Raw genomic sequence first — 20,531 nt, forward strand, 5'->3', positions numbered from 1 at the left:
CACTAGAGAGGGAAGTTAATAGGCCACACCTTGAGCTTTGGGGGAGAGAACTGCACCCAGCAGTGTCAGCAATTCCTGAAACAATTTGGATGGAACCCCAACCTGCTGCCACACCCACAGGGCATTTCTGGGCAGACAACAGCCCTTGGGAGCTATAAACATGCTCAACTGCATGGCAAGGATAGATAGCAACCCATCCTTAGGGCACGGACACTGTCAGAAACAGAGCCCAACAAGAAAGGACCCTCCCTCACCTATTCTAATTATCAGGCTAGGGGCCTAGGCAATAAACATGCAAGGATTGAAAGACAAAATTTGGAAAGTATTTACAGGTGATAACTATGGACCCAGTTAGTTGGTAGCCACTGACCCTATATGTGACTATTTAAATTAATGAAAATGTAAAATGTAGTTCTTAGCCACATTTCAAATGTTCAATAACTACATTAGACAATGAAGATTACAGAACATTTCCATTGCAGAAAGTTCTATTGGACAGTGCTGGTCTAGAGAACCTTTGGTCTCCCATCTAATGGAAAAAAAGACATTTTAAAGGGGGCTCATTTATTGTCACTGTTCCAAATGTACAAAAGAAATTAGAAAATAACCCCCCAACTCAATTACCCCCCACCCCAACATATTCCCTCCAACAAATAATTTTTCCCCAAACCACAAACATAAACTGGTCCTGGTTATTTCCATCAACAGTGCAGCTAAGAAACAGTTTCGAGAAAATTTAACAGGATTCAGATTATACCCATGTGTCCTTTTAGCCCTGACATGTAATAATGCCGTATGGGTCCCAGTCCTCCCCAATGGTTTTCCCAGCTCTGGTGGAAGAGTCCTTTTACAAAGTGGTATGTTTGGCTGCTGCTTTAGAGATCCTCCTGTGCCTTCTTCTTCTTCTTCGGTTTTTCTTCTTGAATTATAGGGGGGTTTGTAGCTTCTCGCTGTAGATAGCTAATAAAATCACTTAATTCACGGCCACCCTGAAAACAGAAAGATTACTCTGAAAATTTATCCTTTTAAAGAACCCTGGGTTTTTTTCCTCCCAATAGGAAGACTTTTGAGTTTGCAAAAACATATTAACAACCACATATATTGACAATGAGAGTTTAAAGTTTCTAGTTAAATAAACGAAGAGCTAGATATGTACAAGTGTGTGTGCATGTGTATGTTTATTTGTGGAGAGATAAGACAATGCACTTACTTCATATTTCTTTGGATCTAGCTTCTTGTTGGCTGGAGAGAAGTAGATGGTAGGAAAACTGGGTAAAAAAAAAAAAGAGTTGACTAATTTTAGGTTCCAGAGTAACTCTGACACATACTTCCCCGATAACTTCTCTTCATGATTTCTAATCTGACCAGATACCAGCCTCCATCAGTGCTAGGTTACATCCTATCAAAACTCAGGAATATGAGAACTCACAAAATCTGTGGCAGTTATTTGGGTCCATGCAGCAGACCTCTAAGCCAAGAAGGTATCAGTGGTTTTGTGCTCAACTGGAGTATGAAGACTCCCCAAACCATACCCAATAAAAAAAATGGTTTACAAGCTTATTTTTTTCTAGTCAATTGCCTAGACACCTTTATTAGTTTTTAATCTACTTACCCTCTGACTTCATATGGAGAAGGCACATCATTGGCTGTGGCATCCATCTTGGCTATGACAATATTTGGGTCTTTTCTGAGCTGTTAACAAAAAGGTTAGCTCTTTAAATTTCAAGTTTTCAGTGACTGAGAGACATTTAGTCAATTCAGGACTTAAAACAATTGCTTTTAAACACCTGGATAAGTTTTGCTACTAAGATGGGAAGAGTAATAACACTTGCACACAATATCTAGCCTTTCACAAGCTTCCCTTTTCTCTCTTGGTTCTATATTAAGACTCTATATACAGCCATTTTCAAAACTACCTGGCCTAAATAAGACGTAAGTGCTAAGGGCTAATGCCAGTGTTTTAAGATGAAGGAACATAATGGACTCATATAAGCCATTACCAAAATTTAGAAGCCTGGATACTTTTAACCATTATTTAGATTGAGTCTGAGTGGAAAGTTAAAGCAGGTACTTGAGGCAGCGCACAGGCTAGACGCTAGGCAGAAGTCAAGAGAAAGTGAGTAAACAGTAGGTAGTTGGAAAAACTCTACCATTACTTACTTAGGCAATGAACTAATTAGGGTAACTAGCCAATGCTAAATATGTGTGTGAACATCCCAACTCAAATTTGATCTTCAGAATGTAGTTCAGACTTACCTTCTCTCCCAGTTCTTTATACTTAGGCTCTAGATTCTTACAGTGGCCACACCAAGGAGCATAAAATTCAATCAGCACATCTTTATTTACATCATTTACTATTTCATCAAAATTCTCTGCCACCACTACCTGGAAAACACGGAGATTCTCTGGTTGGTAAGATGAGATGAAGAATAAATTCATGAGCTATATTTGTGTCTGGACCCAATCCCTCTAAAATTGGATGTGTTACCACTGAAAATGTCACTGAAACCAGATCACATTTACGGATTGTATTAAAGATGTTGCCATTCCCCAGAAACCAACTCATTCCTGTGTCTGTCTCCTGTCAAATTATGTTCAGGAAGTCACAGGAAACAAGTGCTACCCAATCCTTCCTTAAAGTAATTTCAGAGCAACAATCTTAAAATGATTCTTAGGAGTTAGCTTGCTCTGTCCCAAAGAGTAACCTAACTCTGAAACAAATACCATCAGAAAATTCTGTGAAGGTTTTATACTCCTGCTCCTATTGAGCATTATGAGCTCTGCCAACGACTATTGTACGACTCTGGATAGGGGTGAGGACAAACAAAAACATGATAGCAAACAAGGTCTTCACTCGTAGCATTTTTGGAAGAAAGAAATGAGGAGGCAGCTGAGAGGCTTGGGGAACCTGTGAGTGCCTCACCTTTACCGGCCCGTCATTGCTCTCTGGGATAGGCTCAGACTTCAGGTATCTCTTCAGGTTGCCATCAAAGTAATCCTGCAGGAATCTCTCAAGAGCCTTGCCATCACGCCTGCCAATTAAAGACAAGGGTCAGGTTTGTTAATCTACTCCCACCATTGAGAGGATTAAAAGCAATTTCCTAAGAATATTTTCCACATATTTCAGCTTCAATTTCAAGACTAGAAAGAAATCAGAAGCTAAAAATAAAGGGGGTTTCTTATCTCTCAGTATGCAGGACTACGGACCGAACAAAAAAACCAACCACTCCTTGTATTTCTAGTGTATTCTTTATGGATTAGAAAGGGCAAAGAAGGAAGAACACATTGGTCTTCTGAAAATTCAATTCTGCCTTAGAACCAGTCTTATTTTGTTGCTCTAGAAAATAGTGCTTATTTATGGTATCTCATTTTACCGATTTGCTCACAAGGAAGATTTTCTTGTCATGATCTCCCAAAGTCTCAGAAGGTGAAGGTCAAAATTATCTGGAATCTTAAGACCGCTCCAATTCCCTGGGTTTATTTTATGCCAATGTGGTATTCCAAGAAGAAAAATAGGATTTGGGAGGGGATTGGGCTGGCCTGAAATTACATCAATCTCAAAGACATTGTCCAGTGTTCTCTATGTACTATTTTTAATGACAGGGTGGAAACAATCGTGTAAGAATTCTAAGCTGCTATCTTTTTGTTAGTTTTCAGAATTTATTAAGGATCATGATCCCAACGGTACCTATAATTAAATTAATTGAGAAAAGTAACAGTCATGGATCTTGACTAGAAGAGCTATGTTCACATTCCAACATTCTTCTTTATCAATTCTCAGTAGTGTAAGAGGCTTTAATAGTTTCCTTGCAGAATCCAATCCCAAACCCATGCTAACTCACGAGAACTCCTCCTGCATGACAAACTTCTCTCCTTTTGCAGTTCTGATAGCAACAACAGGAATCTCTCCAGTAGTGCTTTCCAAACCAAAATCAGCAAGTTCATGGCTAAAAGTTTTGCGGCTAGTTACAGCAAAGTTGAGTTTGTGTCCAGCATCCAGGAATTTCTTTGCCACCATCATCACTCTGTGGAATATAAGAGAAATTTATGCCAAGACTATACCAGGGTGATAAAACACTTCTGAAACCAAGAAGCAAGTAGTCTAGAAAGCAAAGACCAAGTTTCACAGTCCATGCAGCCCTCTGGAATCGGTCTGAATTTGTGTTCTTGGGCATTGACATAGGATTATGGTGAACTCCAATGTCTTACTGAACTTTACTGCCAAACTGGTGGTGCTTAATCAAATAGTCCATTTCCACTGAAATATATATACATATGTGTGTGTGTGTATCTATATCTATATATATCTATATATATAAAAATATAAAATATTGTAAGCATAATGACTGATCTGAAAAGAAAATTTGTAAGGATAAAATGCACTGCAAGTCTCAATGGGCAAGCAGGCACAATGTTTTAGAGTACATTTTAGATCACATTTGCGTCTTTTACTTGGAGGTAAGGAATCAGCTGTGTGACAGGCAAAGGAATACCTATGGAAGACATGCCCAATAGATTTTCGAAAAAGTTTATTTATCCTACGGCTTCAAATGTTTTGGGGAGCCAACTGTACCCATTCTTACCTGCTCTCACATCACACATGGTCACAGGATAGTTAGAAGGAACTGTTTACATACTTGGTAAACTTGTTTACCTGTTATGACTCTTATTACCTGTTTCTCCAGTAGTTGGAACCTTTAGCATTCTTTTCATAGTCCACATCATAGTAAGCTGTAAGTAAGTCCTTGCCCTGTATCAAGTCTTTATTTTCTTCTGTCATGTGAGGGCAGATACCAAAACTGAAATGAAATAATCCGTTATCAAACTTGGTAGGTTTATAGCTGTAGCATGGAATTATCACAAAGTAACTGTTAGCACTTAAAAAGAAATTTTCAACATATAGGACAAGTACTGAGCAATATACCTTATAGATCAAAAGGAGTTCTGCGGCCCACACATTACTGCTTTAATATAAACTTTAACGATTATCGTTATAATCCCTTGATTGAGACTATTTAATCCACAACATGGCTCTGTTTTATAACTCAGGTAAACAAAACATCATGAAGCCAAGAAATCCCAAACAAGGTATAAAATGGTACTCACATGTTTTCCTGGATAAATTTTTTAATCTTGCCACTGGTCATTTTCTGTTCTGTATATGCCACAGTCTTGTCCTCAAACTTGTTCATCAGATGTGGAGGACGAAACAAGGTGATACCCCTTTAAAAAAAAAAAAGTCTCAGTAAGTAGACAGAACTGCCTCTCATCTTTTACTTAAAGCTCAAACTATGTACTCCTGCTGCCACTTTTACTACCATCATTTAATTTAAGCACATAAGGACTCTTTTCTGGGACCAAAGACTTGGCAACATGACCTTATTGACAGTAAGGTGATCAGCACCTTAATCTAAAGTGCAATAATTGGGTATGAGGAATTAATGAACCCTGGGTTGGGAAATTAAGAAATCTTGTTCTAATTCTAGCTCTACTACTAATTTCAAAGACCTTATACCAGGTATCAATTTAATTTTTCTGGGCTATAGCTCTTTTTCAGTACAAAATGAGGGTAGCATAGATGATTAATTTCCAAACCTTTAAAAATAATAACCAACAGAGCCCAACTTTCCCAAAGCCCCAAAATGTACAATAAAATAGACCTTGTTCTTTTTGGAAGGTACCTTGCCCTGTCATTCTCCTTAAAAATTCAACTCTCCTACACAGAAAATGACTTCATTAGAGAAAATATCTTTAAGATTCTTTCCAATTGTAAAATTCTATAGGTAGGTATACAATTATAGGTAATATTCAGCTTGAGTTCATTAGAAATTCCTTTGTTCTAGAGTTTCTATACCAATAAACCAAGTTCACAAATTTTTTTCTTGCTGGTAGGTACTACTTTGCAACTCTACCAAAGCCGAGCTTTTCTCACTCCATTGAAACACCTGAAGCAAATTCCTTCTTTCATTTCTAGCCTTTTGTTAAACTAAAACTGAACCCCAATTTGGTTCTGAGTGACAGGTTTATATGTAATACCACCTTTCTCGGAAAATACCACTATGTGTGATCAAAAATTATGGTGAATGTTTAAATTTTTAAAATTACAGTAAAAGACACATTGCCATTAATCCCCCTCAAAATGCTCTGCCTCACTTAAAACACACTTATCCCATCGTTCTTGCTTCTTTCTGAAGCAGTTCTAGAAGTCCTCTTTCATGAGTGTCTTTAGTTGTGCTGTTGTGGCTGCCTCAATGACCTGAATTGATTCTAAATGTTTACCTTTCACGGTCATTTTGATTTTGGGGAAGAGCCAGAAGTCACATGGTGCCTGATCCAGTGAATAAGGTGGATGAGGACACACCGTAATGTTTCTATTTGACAGAAATTGCAGTACCAAAAGCAATGTGTGACATGGCGCACTGTCATGATGGAGGATGAAACCCATTTCATGTTAATGTGTTGTTCGTGATCCATGATTTATGGCACACCTTCTTTCAACAGTAGCTCACACCAGACTGACTGCACTTAACAAGTTGAAATTTGTCACACACTGTTACTAAGGTGTGTGACTTTCTGTATTGAAGAGCCCTGCCTTTCCAATGGATGGCACATGGCAACAGCATTCACCGTATGTTTTGATCACACCACATATTCTAACTACCAATATCTTGCCTCTAGCTTCTCCTTCATTCATTCTCCTCTCCATACTACAGACACACCCACATACAATTTTTATCACTTGTTTTTGGCGAGGCTTCAGCACCAAAGTCCTAACATGCCTCTCTCACTCTTCCAGTATTAATCATTAACTTTGTCAATTAAAACAGAGGCATTTTCACAGAACACAGGGAAACTACATAGCAAAAGGGAAACTAATATAAACATGCTGGGAAAACAAGAATGTGAACAGGGCTAAGATTTTTTTTTATAGTTACCAATTTCAAAGCAGTTATTCTCAAAAAATAGAAATCAGGCAGTTGATCTTTAATGATGATATGGCCTTGGTGTGCACATGAAAACCTTAAAACAACCTTCACATAAGACTTCTGATCAGGAGCTGGTAGACCACTTTAAATGGCAAACATTAAGAGGCAGCCATATGAAGAAATCTAAGGTTAACAGGCTGACATATGTTGTGCTTAATGAGCCACACAAGTGGCTCCACATCCATTTATAGACTTGGTGTCTCTCAATGGAAAAGGCAGAGCCTTATGGTCAAAGCTACCAATCCTGCAGCCAAACTAAGTTCAAATCCTAGTCCTGCCACTTATTGTGTGAAGCTAGGCAAATTACTTAACCTCTTCGCGTGCTTTCTCCTCTGTAAAATGGAGATAATAATAGACCTATCTCACTGGGTTTTTAAGAGGATTAAGTGAGTTAACACAGTAAATGGCACGTAGTAAACCCTACATATTTTGTTACATATGAATAAATAACACTAGCCCTTGGCACATATTTTAAAATTTTATATGCTTACCCTGAGTGATCCCATCTAGTCCAATGGTTTCCATAATCATTTATATGTGGGTGACCTACGAATCTTTATCTCGAGTGCAGAACTTTTCCTGAATTCTTGTCTCATCTATCCAATTGTCCACTGGGTTGGGTCTTCACCACATGAATGTCTCACAAACTTCTCACTCATTGTGACAAAACAGAACTCATCATCATTCTCCCCAAATTTGTTTCTTTTTGTCTTTTTCCAGCTTGATGATGTCATTGGCTTAGTCATTTAAGTCTTGAGAAACCTAGACTCACTCTAGAGCTTCCCTTTTTCACATGTGGCTAGGGACCAAATCCTATTGTTTACATTTTTTATACTCACTCCTTCCTCTCCATTGCCCCAACACTACCTTAACTTAGACTCTTAGATGTCACCCTTAGTTTAGACTCTTTCTCCACATTCAAACCACCATCATGTGGGTGCTAGTGACTTTTCTTCTGAAACACAAAATCAATCACATTATTCTCTAGCTCAGTCTTTCGATGGCTTTCAAATGTCTAAAATATAAAAATCTAAACTCTTCTGTTTGGCACTTGACATCTTCTATAATTTGGTCTCTACTTACCTCTCCAACCTTACCTTTCACTATGACCTCAGTTACTAGCAGTACTACAGTTCCCAACATGCCTAGGTTGTTTCACATCTCATGGCCTACACTGCTGCTGCTCTATCTGGAATAATTTTTATCCCAACTGCCATAACCTGCCTGGAAAGACACACCTCAAGAGTCACCTCTATGAAGTGTTTTCTGATACTACACGCCACCCCAGAAGAGATAGAAAAATCACTCCCTCTTTTGTACTTCCACCATACCGTGCATCTATTTCTATCATAACACCTATAATGCTCACTACACTTTTATATACATTCACTCTTTCTCCCTGCTAGATGCCCCTCAAAGGCAGCAACAGTGTCTAGAATTTAGCTTAATGCCTAGGCAAGTGCTCAATAAACCTTTTGAAAAAACCAGGCATAAAAATCACCAGTTCACACAGTAACACTTGGTGCAGGGATTTGCAAGGGCATTCCTCTCAGGCACTTACTCTCCATTGTCGTCATACTTGTTCACCAGAGACTCAACATTAGTGTGTGCAAATCGGTAGTTATCCCTCAAGTTGCTGGCTGCTTTTAGAAACTCAGAGTGAGCTTCACTGAATAAATCGTTGAAAAAACCTATATGGAAAATGTCAAACATAAAGAAGAAACAGTAAATGCTGAACATTCAAAACTTTAAAATTCTTCTATTTTTCAAAACCTTTATTCTATTATGGATAAGCAAACCAAGGTTGGCAAGAGGACTGGATCTGCTTTGCCATGACTACCTAGGAAATTTGACAAAATACTTAGGATGAGAATTCTTCCTTTACTCTTTAAAAAAAACAGTTTTGAAGGAGCCAAAGGAATTTTATTTGTCAGAGTTCAAGTCTTAATTCTAGTTTTTCACAATTGAATAAATTTGTGCAAATTGCTTTACTTCTTAAGAGTTTCAGAAACTATTTCAGGTGGCAGAAGGATTAAATAAGGCAATATGTCACAATCAATGCAAATAACTTAATCATATTTTTTTCTGTCTTGTTTTTAGAACTTCAAGTCTAGAAAAGTGAATGAAACGTCAGTGTTTAATAAAGATCTGCTTGCAGTGAACTCCTTGTAAAATGTCCACAGAGGGTTTTTGAAACCAAGTTGATTTTGTGACATAATTAAATATTTGCTACTTACCCACCACAGAAGCATCTTTATCGCTAATGAACTTCTCAAATTCTTCCTCAGTCCTGAGAGGAACTGAAGCTGGTCCTGCCTGCTTCTTTAGGTGGCTGACAATTCCATCTTAAAAAACAAAATGAAAGATTATAGTAACAAATTTACAACTTTTGAGAGGGTAATCATTCACATGATTCAAAGTTCACGAGGTTCACAAGGGTATACAATAAAGTTTTCTTCCCATCTTTGTCCCTAGTCACCCAGTTTCCTCCCTAAAGGGTAAGATTTCAGGTTTTTTTGTATATCCTTCCAGACATATTAGGCATAAATAAGCAATTACACATTTATTCTTCTTTCTTTTCTCCTCAAATGGCGGCATACATACATGCTATTCTGTATTTTGTCATTTAACATAATTTACCGCATTTATCTGAAAATAAGACCAGGTCTTATATTAAGTTTTGCTCCAAAAGACGCATTAGGGCTTATGTTCAGGGGATGTCATCCTGAAAAATTATGCTAGGGCTTATTTTCCGGTTAGGTCTTACTTTTGGGGAAACACGGTAGATACTGCCCCCAAAGAGACTACTTATTTATACACCTACCCACAATGTAGTAAAGTGTTTATAACAGCACAAATTAAATAATGCCTTTGTGCCTGTTATTCTGCCTAGAACACTCTTTCCCCAGACATCTACGTGGTTCCCTTCCTCACCTCTTTTAGGTCTTTACTCAAATGTCATCTTAATGAAGCCTTCCCTGACCACCCCACTGGAAACTAAAACCTATTCAACCTCCAAAATTCTTATCTCCTCCTGTTCATCTTTCTCCTCCTGTTCATCTTTCTCCTCAGCATTTTTCACTCATCTAATTAATATACTCTATATACTTATTTTTTATCTATCTCTCCCCACTACAAATTACAAATGGGTAGAGATTTTTGTTTGTTTTGTTCACTGATATATACCTAGCTCTAAAATAATACCTAGTATATAAGTTGAAGAACTATTCATTTTGCAAATAACAAATCCCTTATTCTCAAGTAGCACAAAGAATTACTCATAACCTTATCAAATTTTAAAAGCAGAAAATGCAGTGACTTGGCTAAGCTATATAGGGGCTTAACTGCATAAAGGTCAAATCATGCCACGTTTAAGATGCACCCAAATCAAATCACACTTTACTACTGAAGTGAAATGCGTTAGAGAAGTAAAATAGTTTAAAAGTAATAATAACCACATCTAAAAACACAGAAGACTCTTTTTATCCCTTAAGCCTGGTTGACAGAGCATTATTCTACATTGTTCTGGGGTCCACTGAAACCATTCGTAGGCTCAAAATGCTTACAAGGCAGACAGTACTACTTCTCCATAATATTCTACCTCTTCCACCCCTTTTCTCTTCTAAATACTCTAATGATTTGCTAATTGGCTGAGACAGAATACTGTTCAACTCTGTCAACACAACTGAGCCTACTTTGCCTTTTTTCTAAGGTAGTTATTTCCTTCGCTCTCCATTCATGGATATTTTTTCTTTTAAAAGTTTTCCTCAATTCCTCACAGAGGGGTTGTATCAATAGATTAGTTGAAATTGGATAGGAATTGCTTAGTCTTTGAGAGGACTGTTATTACTATATCACAATACAAATTATTATAAAAAACATTAAAACAGGGCTATTATGAAAAGTGTTACTTTTCTCTGAGTATTCAAATTCTCTGGAAGGTATAGTGGGAATGCTGAGTAACTAAGCAGAAAGGTGAACAGCATAGTTCTTAGAAGAGTACATGAATAAAATAATCCATCCTAAATAGCCAAACATCTGACCCCCTAGTCAGATACTGAGAAATTCTATTAAAAAAAAAAAAAATCTATGTTGCAGCCCAATTGAGAATATTTGCTTAGCAGCAGCAGTCTAGTTGGGTTCATCTACAATTTACTTAAGACCTGCCCAACGTCAGAAAAAACTATATTAATAACTCTAATTGCTAATTCTACACTAAATTAAACTAATAAAACCTGAATGGTAACTTGGGTTCTTCATTAATGATTTTCAAGCTCAGAAAAAAACTGAAAAATTTTCCATTTGTGCTTAGACATGAAATTTTGAGTGCTGGCTAAATGACCTCAGTTGGGTCAAAATACTTAAGCATTCAACAAAGAGTTATTGACTATCTACTATACGTGCCAGTCTAGGTGCTGGGGACAGAGTAGTAAATACACCAAACAAGGTCTCTTGCTGTCTTGGAGCTTACAATAAAAAGTAAATCTCCAAATAAATCCCCAAATAATAAATAATATAATAAATAAATCTCCAAATAAATAATTTAAAAAATCAGGTAGTAACTTGGGCTGTGCAGAGAATTAAGAGGATGATGTGATCAAAAAAATGACCTTAGGAAAGCGTGGGGGTGGGCGGATGAAAGGTGTGTTTTGAGTGTGTGAAATTTAAGTCATGATCTGAATGGAAGAAAGGAGCAAGCTATGCAAACATGGGGGAATATCATTTCAGGCTGTGAATACAGCCAGGGCAAAGGGCCTAAGGTGAAACAGTCTTCAGATGACATCAGAGTTAGAAATGGGTCATGCTATGCAGACCTTTGTATATGAGTAACTATCATACACACTGAAAAAACTTCATGTCACCTAAAATGTGAAAACTGAACGCTGTTCCTATCAGCTTTCTACCATAAAAATGTAAAATACGCCTGATTATTTGAGACTCAAGATAAAACTATTTTAGTTTATACAAAAATATTTTTTCTCATCAATTATGGGCCCTATAGGATCTGGTTCTCTATTTACACCTCTAACTGCACCTGTCAGCCCTGCTAATTATATTCCAGCCATACAGCCTGTCTGTCCCTTGAACATGTCAAGCTCAATTATACCCTAAGGCCTTTTTTTTTTTTTTTTTAAGTACCTGCTTTCCCTCTGCCTGGAAGGCTCTGGTCCAGATCTAGCTCCTTCCTATCATTCAAATCTCAACTCAAACATTACTGTCCAGATCACTCTAATTATGTGGTGCTCCCAAGGCCACTTCTGGTCTTATTTTTCTTCTTTAACGCTCTTATCACTAATGGAATTTACCTTATCCATATATATTTTTGACATTTAAAAATTTTTAATTGTGGTAAAATACACAACACAAAATTTACCATCTTAACCATTTTCAAGTGTATACAGTTCTGTGGCATTAAGTACATTCACACTGTTGTATAACCAATCTCCAGTACTGTTTTCATCTTGTAAAACTGAAACTCGACCCATTAAATAACTCCCCATTCGGTCCTCCCCAGAGACCCTGACAACCACCATTCCACTTTCTGTCTCTATTAATTTGACTACTGTAGAAACCTCATATGGGGGAATCATACAATATTTATCTTTTTTGTGACTGGCTTATCTAATTTACGTGTCTTCAAGGTTCAACCATGTTGTAGTCATGTCAGAACTTCTTTTTAAGGTTGAATAATAGTCCATTGTATGATATACACATTTATATGTAACTATTATTATTATTAACATACCACATTTTGTATATCCATTCATCCACTGATGGACACACTCAGGTTGCTTCTACGTTTTTGCTATTGTGACTAACACAGCTATAAACACGATGTACAAATATCTCTTTAACACCCAGCTTTCAATTCTTTTGGGTATATATACCCAGGTGGAATTGATGGATCATGTGGTAATTCTAATTTTAATTTTTTTAGTAACCACCATACTATTTTCCATAGCAGCAGCACCATTTTTCATTCACACCAACAATGGAAAGAAGTTCCAATTTCTCTGCATCCTCATCAGCCCTTGTTATTTTCTGGGTTTTTCTTTTTTTTTCTTTCCTTTTCTTTCTTTCTTTCTTTTTTTTTTAAAGGAGGGTGCAGCTCACAGTGGCCCACGCAGGGACGGAACCAGAAACTTTGGTATTATTAGCACCACGCTCTAACCAACTGAGCTAACTGGCCACCCCTGGTTTTTTTTTGGTAGTAGCCATCATAATGGACGTGAGGTGGTGGTTACCTATGTGTATTTTCAAACTTATTTGTTGTCTTCTTTTCTTCATCCCCCAGAATGTAAGCGCCACAAGAGTAGGAATCTTGTCTGTTTTGTTTATCAATAAATACTGAACACCTAGTATATCTAACATACCTGGCAAAGAGTAGGTACTCAATAATATTTGTTAAATGAAAAAATGCCTGGTTAATCTTATAACTCAAGTTCAAGTATTTTCTACATTACTTACATACATACTCTGTTCATTTAGAGAAGTCTTCTGTTAGCTACCAAACTGACTTCTTAGATGAGAAATTTTAAGGACTGAAAGTATGTTGTATAGAAAAATGTCATGTTCCCATGACAAAGAGCAGGATACTTAACAAATTCAGTTTCCAGAATGTAATCCAGGATCCTTACCAGCAGTCCTGGGCCCATCATAAGCACCTGCTTCTTCACCATCTCTAAATATCTTCAGGGTTGGATATCCACTGACTCCATACTTATTACAGGTGTTTGTGTTGGCAGTACAGTCAACCTAAAGATTAAAATACACAAAGTATTTGTTAACCAAATGCCTGTTGCAGGCTCTTCCTATATTCCCAAAATATTAGACTGGTCAAGTCATAAAAGGATCAAGCAATTGTTGGCATATATGCCACAAAACATCTCAGATTTTCAAGGCAGACTGGCACTGGGCTAGCTACAGCCGAACCATCTAGGAAATCTTTAAAATTCACATTCTTGGGCCTCAAACAAAATGCACAAATGACAATTTAAATTCTGCCCTTGGTGTGTCTATTATCTAAAGCAGTCACCACCTTTTTTCTGCCTAGGAACACGGGAGAGACAAATCACTTAAATTAGTAACAGTGGCTTACTTTGATGATTATCATCAAGGGAATAAACAGATAGGTGCACATACCCTTTAGCTGGGGTGGAGTATAATTTGATTTGGCAAATCATCTAGAGTTATTAGCAAAGGTACTAATACTTGAATATGCTCCCTGAGCTAGTATGAATCTAGGCTAAACTATAACATGACGTCTAGTGAGACCCGTCAAGAAGAAGGAAAACAATTTCCATTATTTAGCCACTTACTTCAAACTAGGCAGTGCTATAGGCACTTTGTATATACTATCTCATTTACTCTTCACAAGATTCTGAGATATACTCCCAATACTTTAACATAATCTAAAATTCAGAAAAACAATGTATCTATAGAAACACAGCCTATAGCAATGAGACAAGAATTAGTTCAAGACTGACCTCTTTTTTTTTCTATGGCAAGCTGCCATAAAAACATTAGGATTAAAAGCAGTTTCCAAAACAGTCCTATATATGTATGAACTATATATTTGACACTGGCTGAGATGTGAGCTTTTAAACTGGAACAAATATGGGTTTAATACAAAATAATTGCAAAATTCTGAAAGCATTACTTTGATTGTAAAAGCACATACCAAGTTTACAGTTGACCAGTTAGTTCCGTACTTGTCAACATCCTCATGTCATTTTCCTATTCCCATCATTGTGATTATCAAATGGTAGTTTAGGGAACTCATTTACTCAGTGATAATTGCCCTCTAACCTTGACTACTGTACTTGTACTTTTCATATTTGCCTCTTAAATTTACTGTTTTACTTGTTTCTTATGCAAATAATTCCCTTTTAATCTTTTAAAACCATAATTGATACAATAATCAGTTATGTATTTGCCCAGAAACTAGTGTTCTCTCTTCTTAGAACCATAAGAGTAGAGAAAATATTAATTTTACAAATAACTATTGAAAATACCTCATTTCCTTTAATGAAGAATCCACCGATACTCACCTTTGCTAATGGGACTATTCCTTTTAATCTGGTAGCTGCGGCTTCATATTCAGGGGCAAGCCTCTTGCAGTGTCCACACCTATACAGATATATTAAAAAAAAATAAAAAATAAAAAGCCAAATTCTCATTTTAATCCTACAAATTTGTTAACTTTATTTCTCTAGGAAGAATCTCAAACGACAACACTACTCAAACTACAACATCCACTATTGACAGGGGAAAGCAGAACTCTCCGAAGATAAAAGTACTATCTCTAGCCTAAGGTTGACTCTATAGGACTGGCTCAGTCCAGAGCAGCATCTATTTTCTCAATTAAAAATACAATTGAGTCCTGAAAGCTGTAGTCAAAAGTATATTTCACATTAAAGAGGCAAAGGGCTCACGCCCTTTTGACCAATTAATGAGAAAATGAAAGACAAGATAGCAACAATCCCATTCCTGGTAACATTTCCCAAAGGAAAGTACATTTTTTTCTTAAGAAAACAGCACTGTGGTTCTCAAAACACAGTGATTGAAACCTGTAAGTTCCCAAGTATGATATTAACTCTTTAAGACTCATCATCAAGTATTTTTTCTCCATTCCTTCAATATGATTCTCTTTGACTAGAAACAGTCTGAAGGAGTAGCGGAATGAGGCCCAGAAGGCATTCATTTGTTATAAATACTCTAGCAGCTCATTGGAGGCTTTTTTCCTCTCAACTAAGTTTTAACACAGCATTTGAATGATATGATGGTAAGCATGAATTTTATAGCTACACAGTTTACCTGGCTGTAAGAACTCATGAGAATAAAACATCATGTCATTTAGAATATTTTCCCAGAGGGCCACGGCAAGCACCTGCTCCTCTGCCCAAAGTCTTAACAGTCCCACAGGCACACAGTGTATGCAGCAAGGGGAGGCGGAACACACTCCTCCTTAGCATAGAGTTAGCACCAGCTGTATATCATCTCTTCAAAAGCAGAGGGATCACTTTGAGGTGAGTAGTTCTGTAGCATCACCATAGACAGCAAAAACAGAAAGAATTAGAAAACCAAAGGAAGGGAAACACAGAAGAGACTTCAGCTGATCTATTTCATAGCCAAGTCTCAAACTTGATTTTATTAAGTGATGAATGAAGAAGCAAATTGGAAACAGTTGCCCTTAAAACTTGTTTAAAACAAAAGACTTTAAGAGCTTACTTATAGTCTTCAAGCGTCTTTAAGGAGTCCTATTCAAAAATCATCATTAGAAAGCTTAAATGAAGAAAAAGTGACATTTAAAAAAGAATGTACTATATTAGATGTTGTTTAGGGTCACATACATGTTCACTACAGGTATAAGAGGACCAAATGATAAATACCAAATTCAGGATGGGGGAGTATATAAGTTGGGGAAGGGGCTCACAGGGGGCTTCAACTGTATTGGCTTTTATTTTTTAGACTGGGTGGTAACTAAACGGTATTTCCTATACTACATTTTACAGATGCACATTTTACCATATCTGAATTTGGGATGTGTCTTGCAATCATGTAATAGTTTCAATGGTAGCATTTCTTTCTTTCAGACATAAAATAACGGTTCCTCCCACAATCAGTGGCATCTTAGATGTGTTTGAAATATGGTATCGTTCATTATATCCTCTATATTCCTTTACTATTGCATATTAAAAATGTGTGTGCTTGGGTTGTAACAAAGATACACAAATTACAATTGATTTAATAAAGTAATCAATTTATCTGAGAAATCCAGGCTTTTGGGAACATACTAAGGGTTCAAAAGTTAAGAAGAGAATGTATGCTAAAGGGAGTATGAACTGGATCTGGGCTTTTAAGGATTTAAGGCTTCGGAGAGGACAAGGCAGGGTATTTTAGATAAGGGAAATAGTAAAGCAAAATTACTAGTGAGAATGATATATGCAGAGAACTATAAAAGGCTTTTTCGGTGGTTGTTAAAGAGATAATAAATGTGTTATGCGTATTGAGACTAGATTAGTCAGCAACATATAAAACTGACAGAAAGGGAGAAAGCAGAGATAAAAAAAATGCCACCTACAAAATATATTCCACATGGCAGATAATGAACGCTTGGACCAGAGTGGCAGCAATGAAAATAAAGAAGAAACAGGAGAGAGTTTTCTGTTGAATGTGTAGTAATTGTCAAGAAGGCTGAGGCAACAGATATAAGAACAGTTTCACCTCAACTATCTTAAAGCACTTGAATAGAAAAAACAGTATAAAATTAGGCCAGATGCCTAATTATCTGTGGGTTTCAACCCGGATGCATATAAAAAAAAAAAAAATTCATGGAGCATTAAATAAACAAATACATGCCTGGGCCCCACTGGAATGTACTGAATGATTTCTCCAGGAACCTGGGAAGGAACCAGGATGTAGAGGTGGAGAAGTGTGTACAAGTTGTAAGGTTGGGACTGAAAACCACTGTCCTAAGTTAAGCATTGGCAGTATCCATAAAGGTCAACAAATGCCCTCAAGGAGAACCTGTTTAACGAGTTCCAATGAGGCTAGAGCTGGTCCTCTTCAAACTCACCAGGAATGGAACTCAGGTGAACTTTGAAAGTGATCAAGATTAATCATTATTTCTTTCACCTACTCCTAAATAATACGAAAACACAAATAATCCCACCCACCTTCAGGGATGACACTTAGCAGTTAATAATGAATCCCAACATATATTCACCCAACAATCATCGATCATCACTTCTTGCCCTGCCCTGTGCCAAAGGGTATTAGCCTCTGATAGAAAAATTAGCAAGAGTCCTTTCCCTATAGGAACACATGTCTGGCAGGGGTGAGACAGTATTATTAGGTCCCAGTAGAGAAGAGGGAGCAACCAGTTTGTTGTTCAAGGGAGGAAGAAGTAACATTTGAGCTAAATTTTTTTAAAGAGATCATTTGGGGGGAGGTGGGAGTACAGCAGCAGGAATTCCAAGGAATTAGCATGTATAAAAATAAATATTAAATATTCCATTTTATACTATCCACATAGTCTTTTTCTGTACTCTAGAAACAATGTATATCAAATGTCATTATTTAATACTATTGTCCCAGGTGGTAGGGCACAAATTTACAACATAAGTAGATGTTAAGGACTTGAAACTTACTTAACTGGTATCAATAAATTTTCAGAAATTATCACATTTAAATAGTGCAATTTATTTCCCCCGAGAAAGTCAGATACTCCCATTTTTACAAACAGATTAACTCCATAACGGAAACTTTAGTCAACTGCAAAGAAATCTTTCACTTTCACTTATAAAACGAAACTGGAAAAATACCCTAAAGCAAACAAATAAAACTTGCTCAAAATAGATTCCTTTTACTCTTAGTAAGGATTCTTTAACTGTTCCTAAGTTGTGAGCTAGTACTCCTGATTTGTACAAAGGAATGCAGCAGTTAAGAAAACATCTCCAGCTGAAGTATTAATACAGGAGCCTTCCTTGATTCCAAATTACTCATTCAGAAAGCTGATCCTTCCTGTCGGCATTGTGGAAGATGACCTTACCTTCTAGACCAATTAAAAGCCGACACTACAGCAGAGATCCACCCAATTTTTGGGATAGTTGAGCATGACAGGATATGTAGTTCTTAGGGAAGCACATGTAACAATTTAAGGTAGAAAAGAACGCCTTCAACCAAAACAAACAAACAAAAAAAACTGCTTTAAACTAAGAGTCTAATAGCCCACAATACTCCAGCAATTCACTTCATGTTGACTCCGGTAGTCACTGAAGCACCACTGAGTTTTGACCCAACTCCATACAGCCATCCTAATTATAGTGATACCCCCTTAAAATTATCAGCATGGTTATAGGATTAGGAAGAGTTTTTTCTAAGAGATAATGTAAGTCTAAGATGTATAAAGACCACCCATGATATGAAATCGGTACTGCCAGTTAGCCACAGAAATGCTCTGGACACAAAATCTGTCATAGCTGAAAACAAAATTTGCTGCCTCTAGCACATCCTTCTGGGTCCGGTGGTCCTCACTACAGGACTTCTAGTGTAACCCTCTACAAATCAGTTGAGCCCCTGCGGTGAAGACCAGAGTTAGAAGCAAGTGGAAGTTATACACTTTGTTTTTCTGATACTTTTGAATATAGTTTTTTATTAAGGGTAAGTGTAGCAGAGGTGGAAAAATTAAATACTGTTAATTAGCATGGATATACTACTGAGCTATCCCAGGAGTTAAGATAATCACTGTTTGCTGCGGTAAAGATTTGAGGTTTAAATAAAAAAATAACACTCAGGTTTACTGGGTCAGAAATCATATTTGCTCTCCAACTCCCAGCTTTTTATTTCGAATTAGTTCTATCCTAAGGAATTTACGCACCTGTTTAGTTAAGTCACCCTGAAGTGGCGATTTCTCCAACACTGGTTACTTTCCTGTTAGTTTATTTTGTGGCATTTTTCAAAAATCTCAATTAAAACTGACAATGTAGACAGATTCTGACGGAATTACTCTTGTTCTACTCTTTCTGTTTGACAGGATTCTGACAGTGCTGGGAAGTGAGTGATTAACTCAATGGAGAAAGTGTGCACCACGCGATGGACAAAATCGCCTGCCCCAAGAAAGCACTTCAGACCATTCTGCAGCCACCGAGTGACCTTGGCTAGAAACCAATGGCTGCGGGGCGTGGGGCAAGAAGAAAGGAAGTACCCTGGGAGCCCAGGACCACTGCACTTGGTGAAACGTTCCCTTCCAGTATAAGGCCTTGGAATGCCTCGTCTGTAGAATGGAGAACATTAACACTGACTCACCCAGAAACTGTAAAGATACCAATCGAAGGGGGGTAGGAGGGTGGGAAAACCTTCTGCAAATAGGAAGTGCCGCAAGAGCACCAAGGTAAGGATGTGACCCTGCGTGCGAGGGGCCTTCTTCGGGTTTTCCTTCTCGGGTCTCGCCCTTCAGGCGATCAGCACCCACTTCTCCGCTCTCGATGAGGTAGCTCGGCTTCCTCGGGCTGGGAAATGTGCCGGCCTCACTCGGGCCCGCTGGAATGGTGGAGGGCCCGGCGTTGCGTAGGCCCAACCGTTCCCGCGCCTTGCCCCCTGCCTAACCCAGCCCTCCCTTCCCCGCCCCGGCTCAGTGGCCTCACCAGGGGGCGAAGAACTCAACAAGCATGAGGCCCGCAGAGCCCGTGTCGGAGATGCGACTCTCGAAGTTGTCGTCCGTGAGTTCCAGCACGTCGGATGCAGCTGCAAGGCAGGCCGTGATGAGAAGGAGCGTCACGCCGGAGAACAGCGCTAGGCGGCGGAGGTGCATGGCGGCAAGGTTAGGTGGGGGCGGCCAGGAGGGTCGGGGGTCGGCGGGGACTGCGGAGGCCGGGCCGGCGACCACGCACCCTCTGATTGCGCTCACGCGTCTGCCCCAAGCGGACCTGCAGCCGGAGGCCCCAACCCCCTAGCCGGGTTCCGGCCGCAGTGTGGCAGCCGCGGATTGGCTGCGCGGCGCCTGCGTCGGGTGGGGCGGGACCAGCTGGTAACTGCCGAGTG

At 38.2% G+C, this 20,531-nt stretch overlaps 1 protein-coding gene across 1 annotated transcript; it reads right to left on the reverse strand.

The window, feature by feature from the left end:
• Positions 1-456: 456 nt before the first annotated feature.
• Positions 457-20,449, reverse strand: PDIA3 (protein disulfide isomerase family A member 3). Its single transcript, XM_019725333.2, has 13 exons — positions 20,135-20,449; positions 15,038-15,116; positions 13,625-13,742; positions 9,224-9,331; positions 8,548-8,677; positions 5,107-5,223; positions 4,674-4,799; positions 3,843-4,025; positions 2,924-3,032; positions 2,257-2,385; positions 1,613-1,692; positions 1,211-1,268; positions 457-989 (listed from the first exon to the last, which is right to left on the reverse strand). The coding sequence occupies exons 1-13, from the start codon at positions 20,299-20,301 to the stop codon at positions 876-878; spliced, it is 1,518 nt and encodes a 505-aa protein (XP_019580892.1). The 5' UTR covers positions 20,302-20,449; the 3' UTR covers positions 457-875.
• Positions 20,450-20,531: the final 82 nt, after the last annotated feature.

The sequence above is a fragment of the Rhinolophus sinicus genome, linkage group LG03 (assembly GCF_036562045.2).
Source record: "Rhinolophus sinicus isolate RSC01 linkage group LG03, ASM3656204v1, whole genome shotgun sequence".
Lineage (NCBI taxonomy): Eukaryota > Metazoa > Chordata > Mammalia > Chiroptera > Rhinolophidae > Rhinolophus > Rhinolophus sinicus.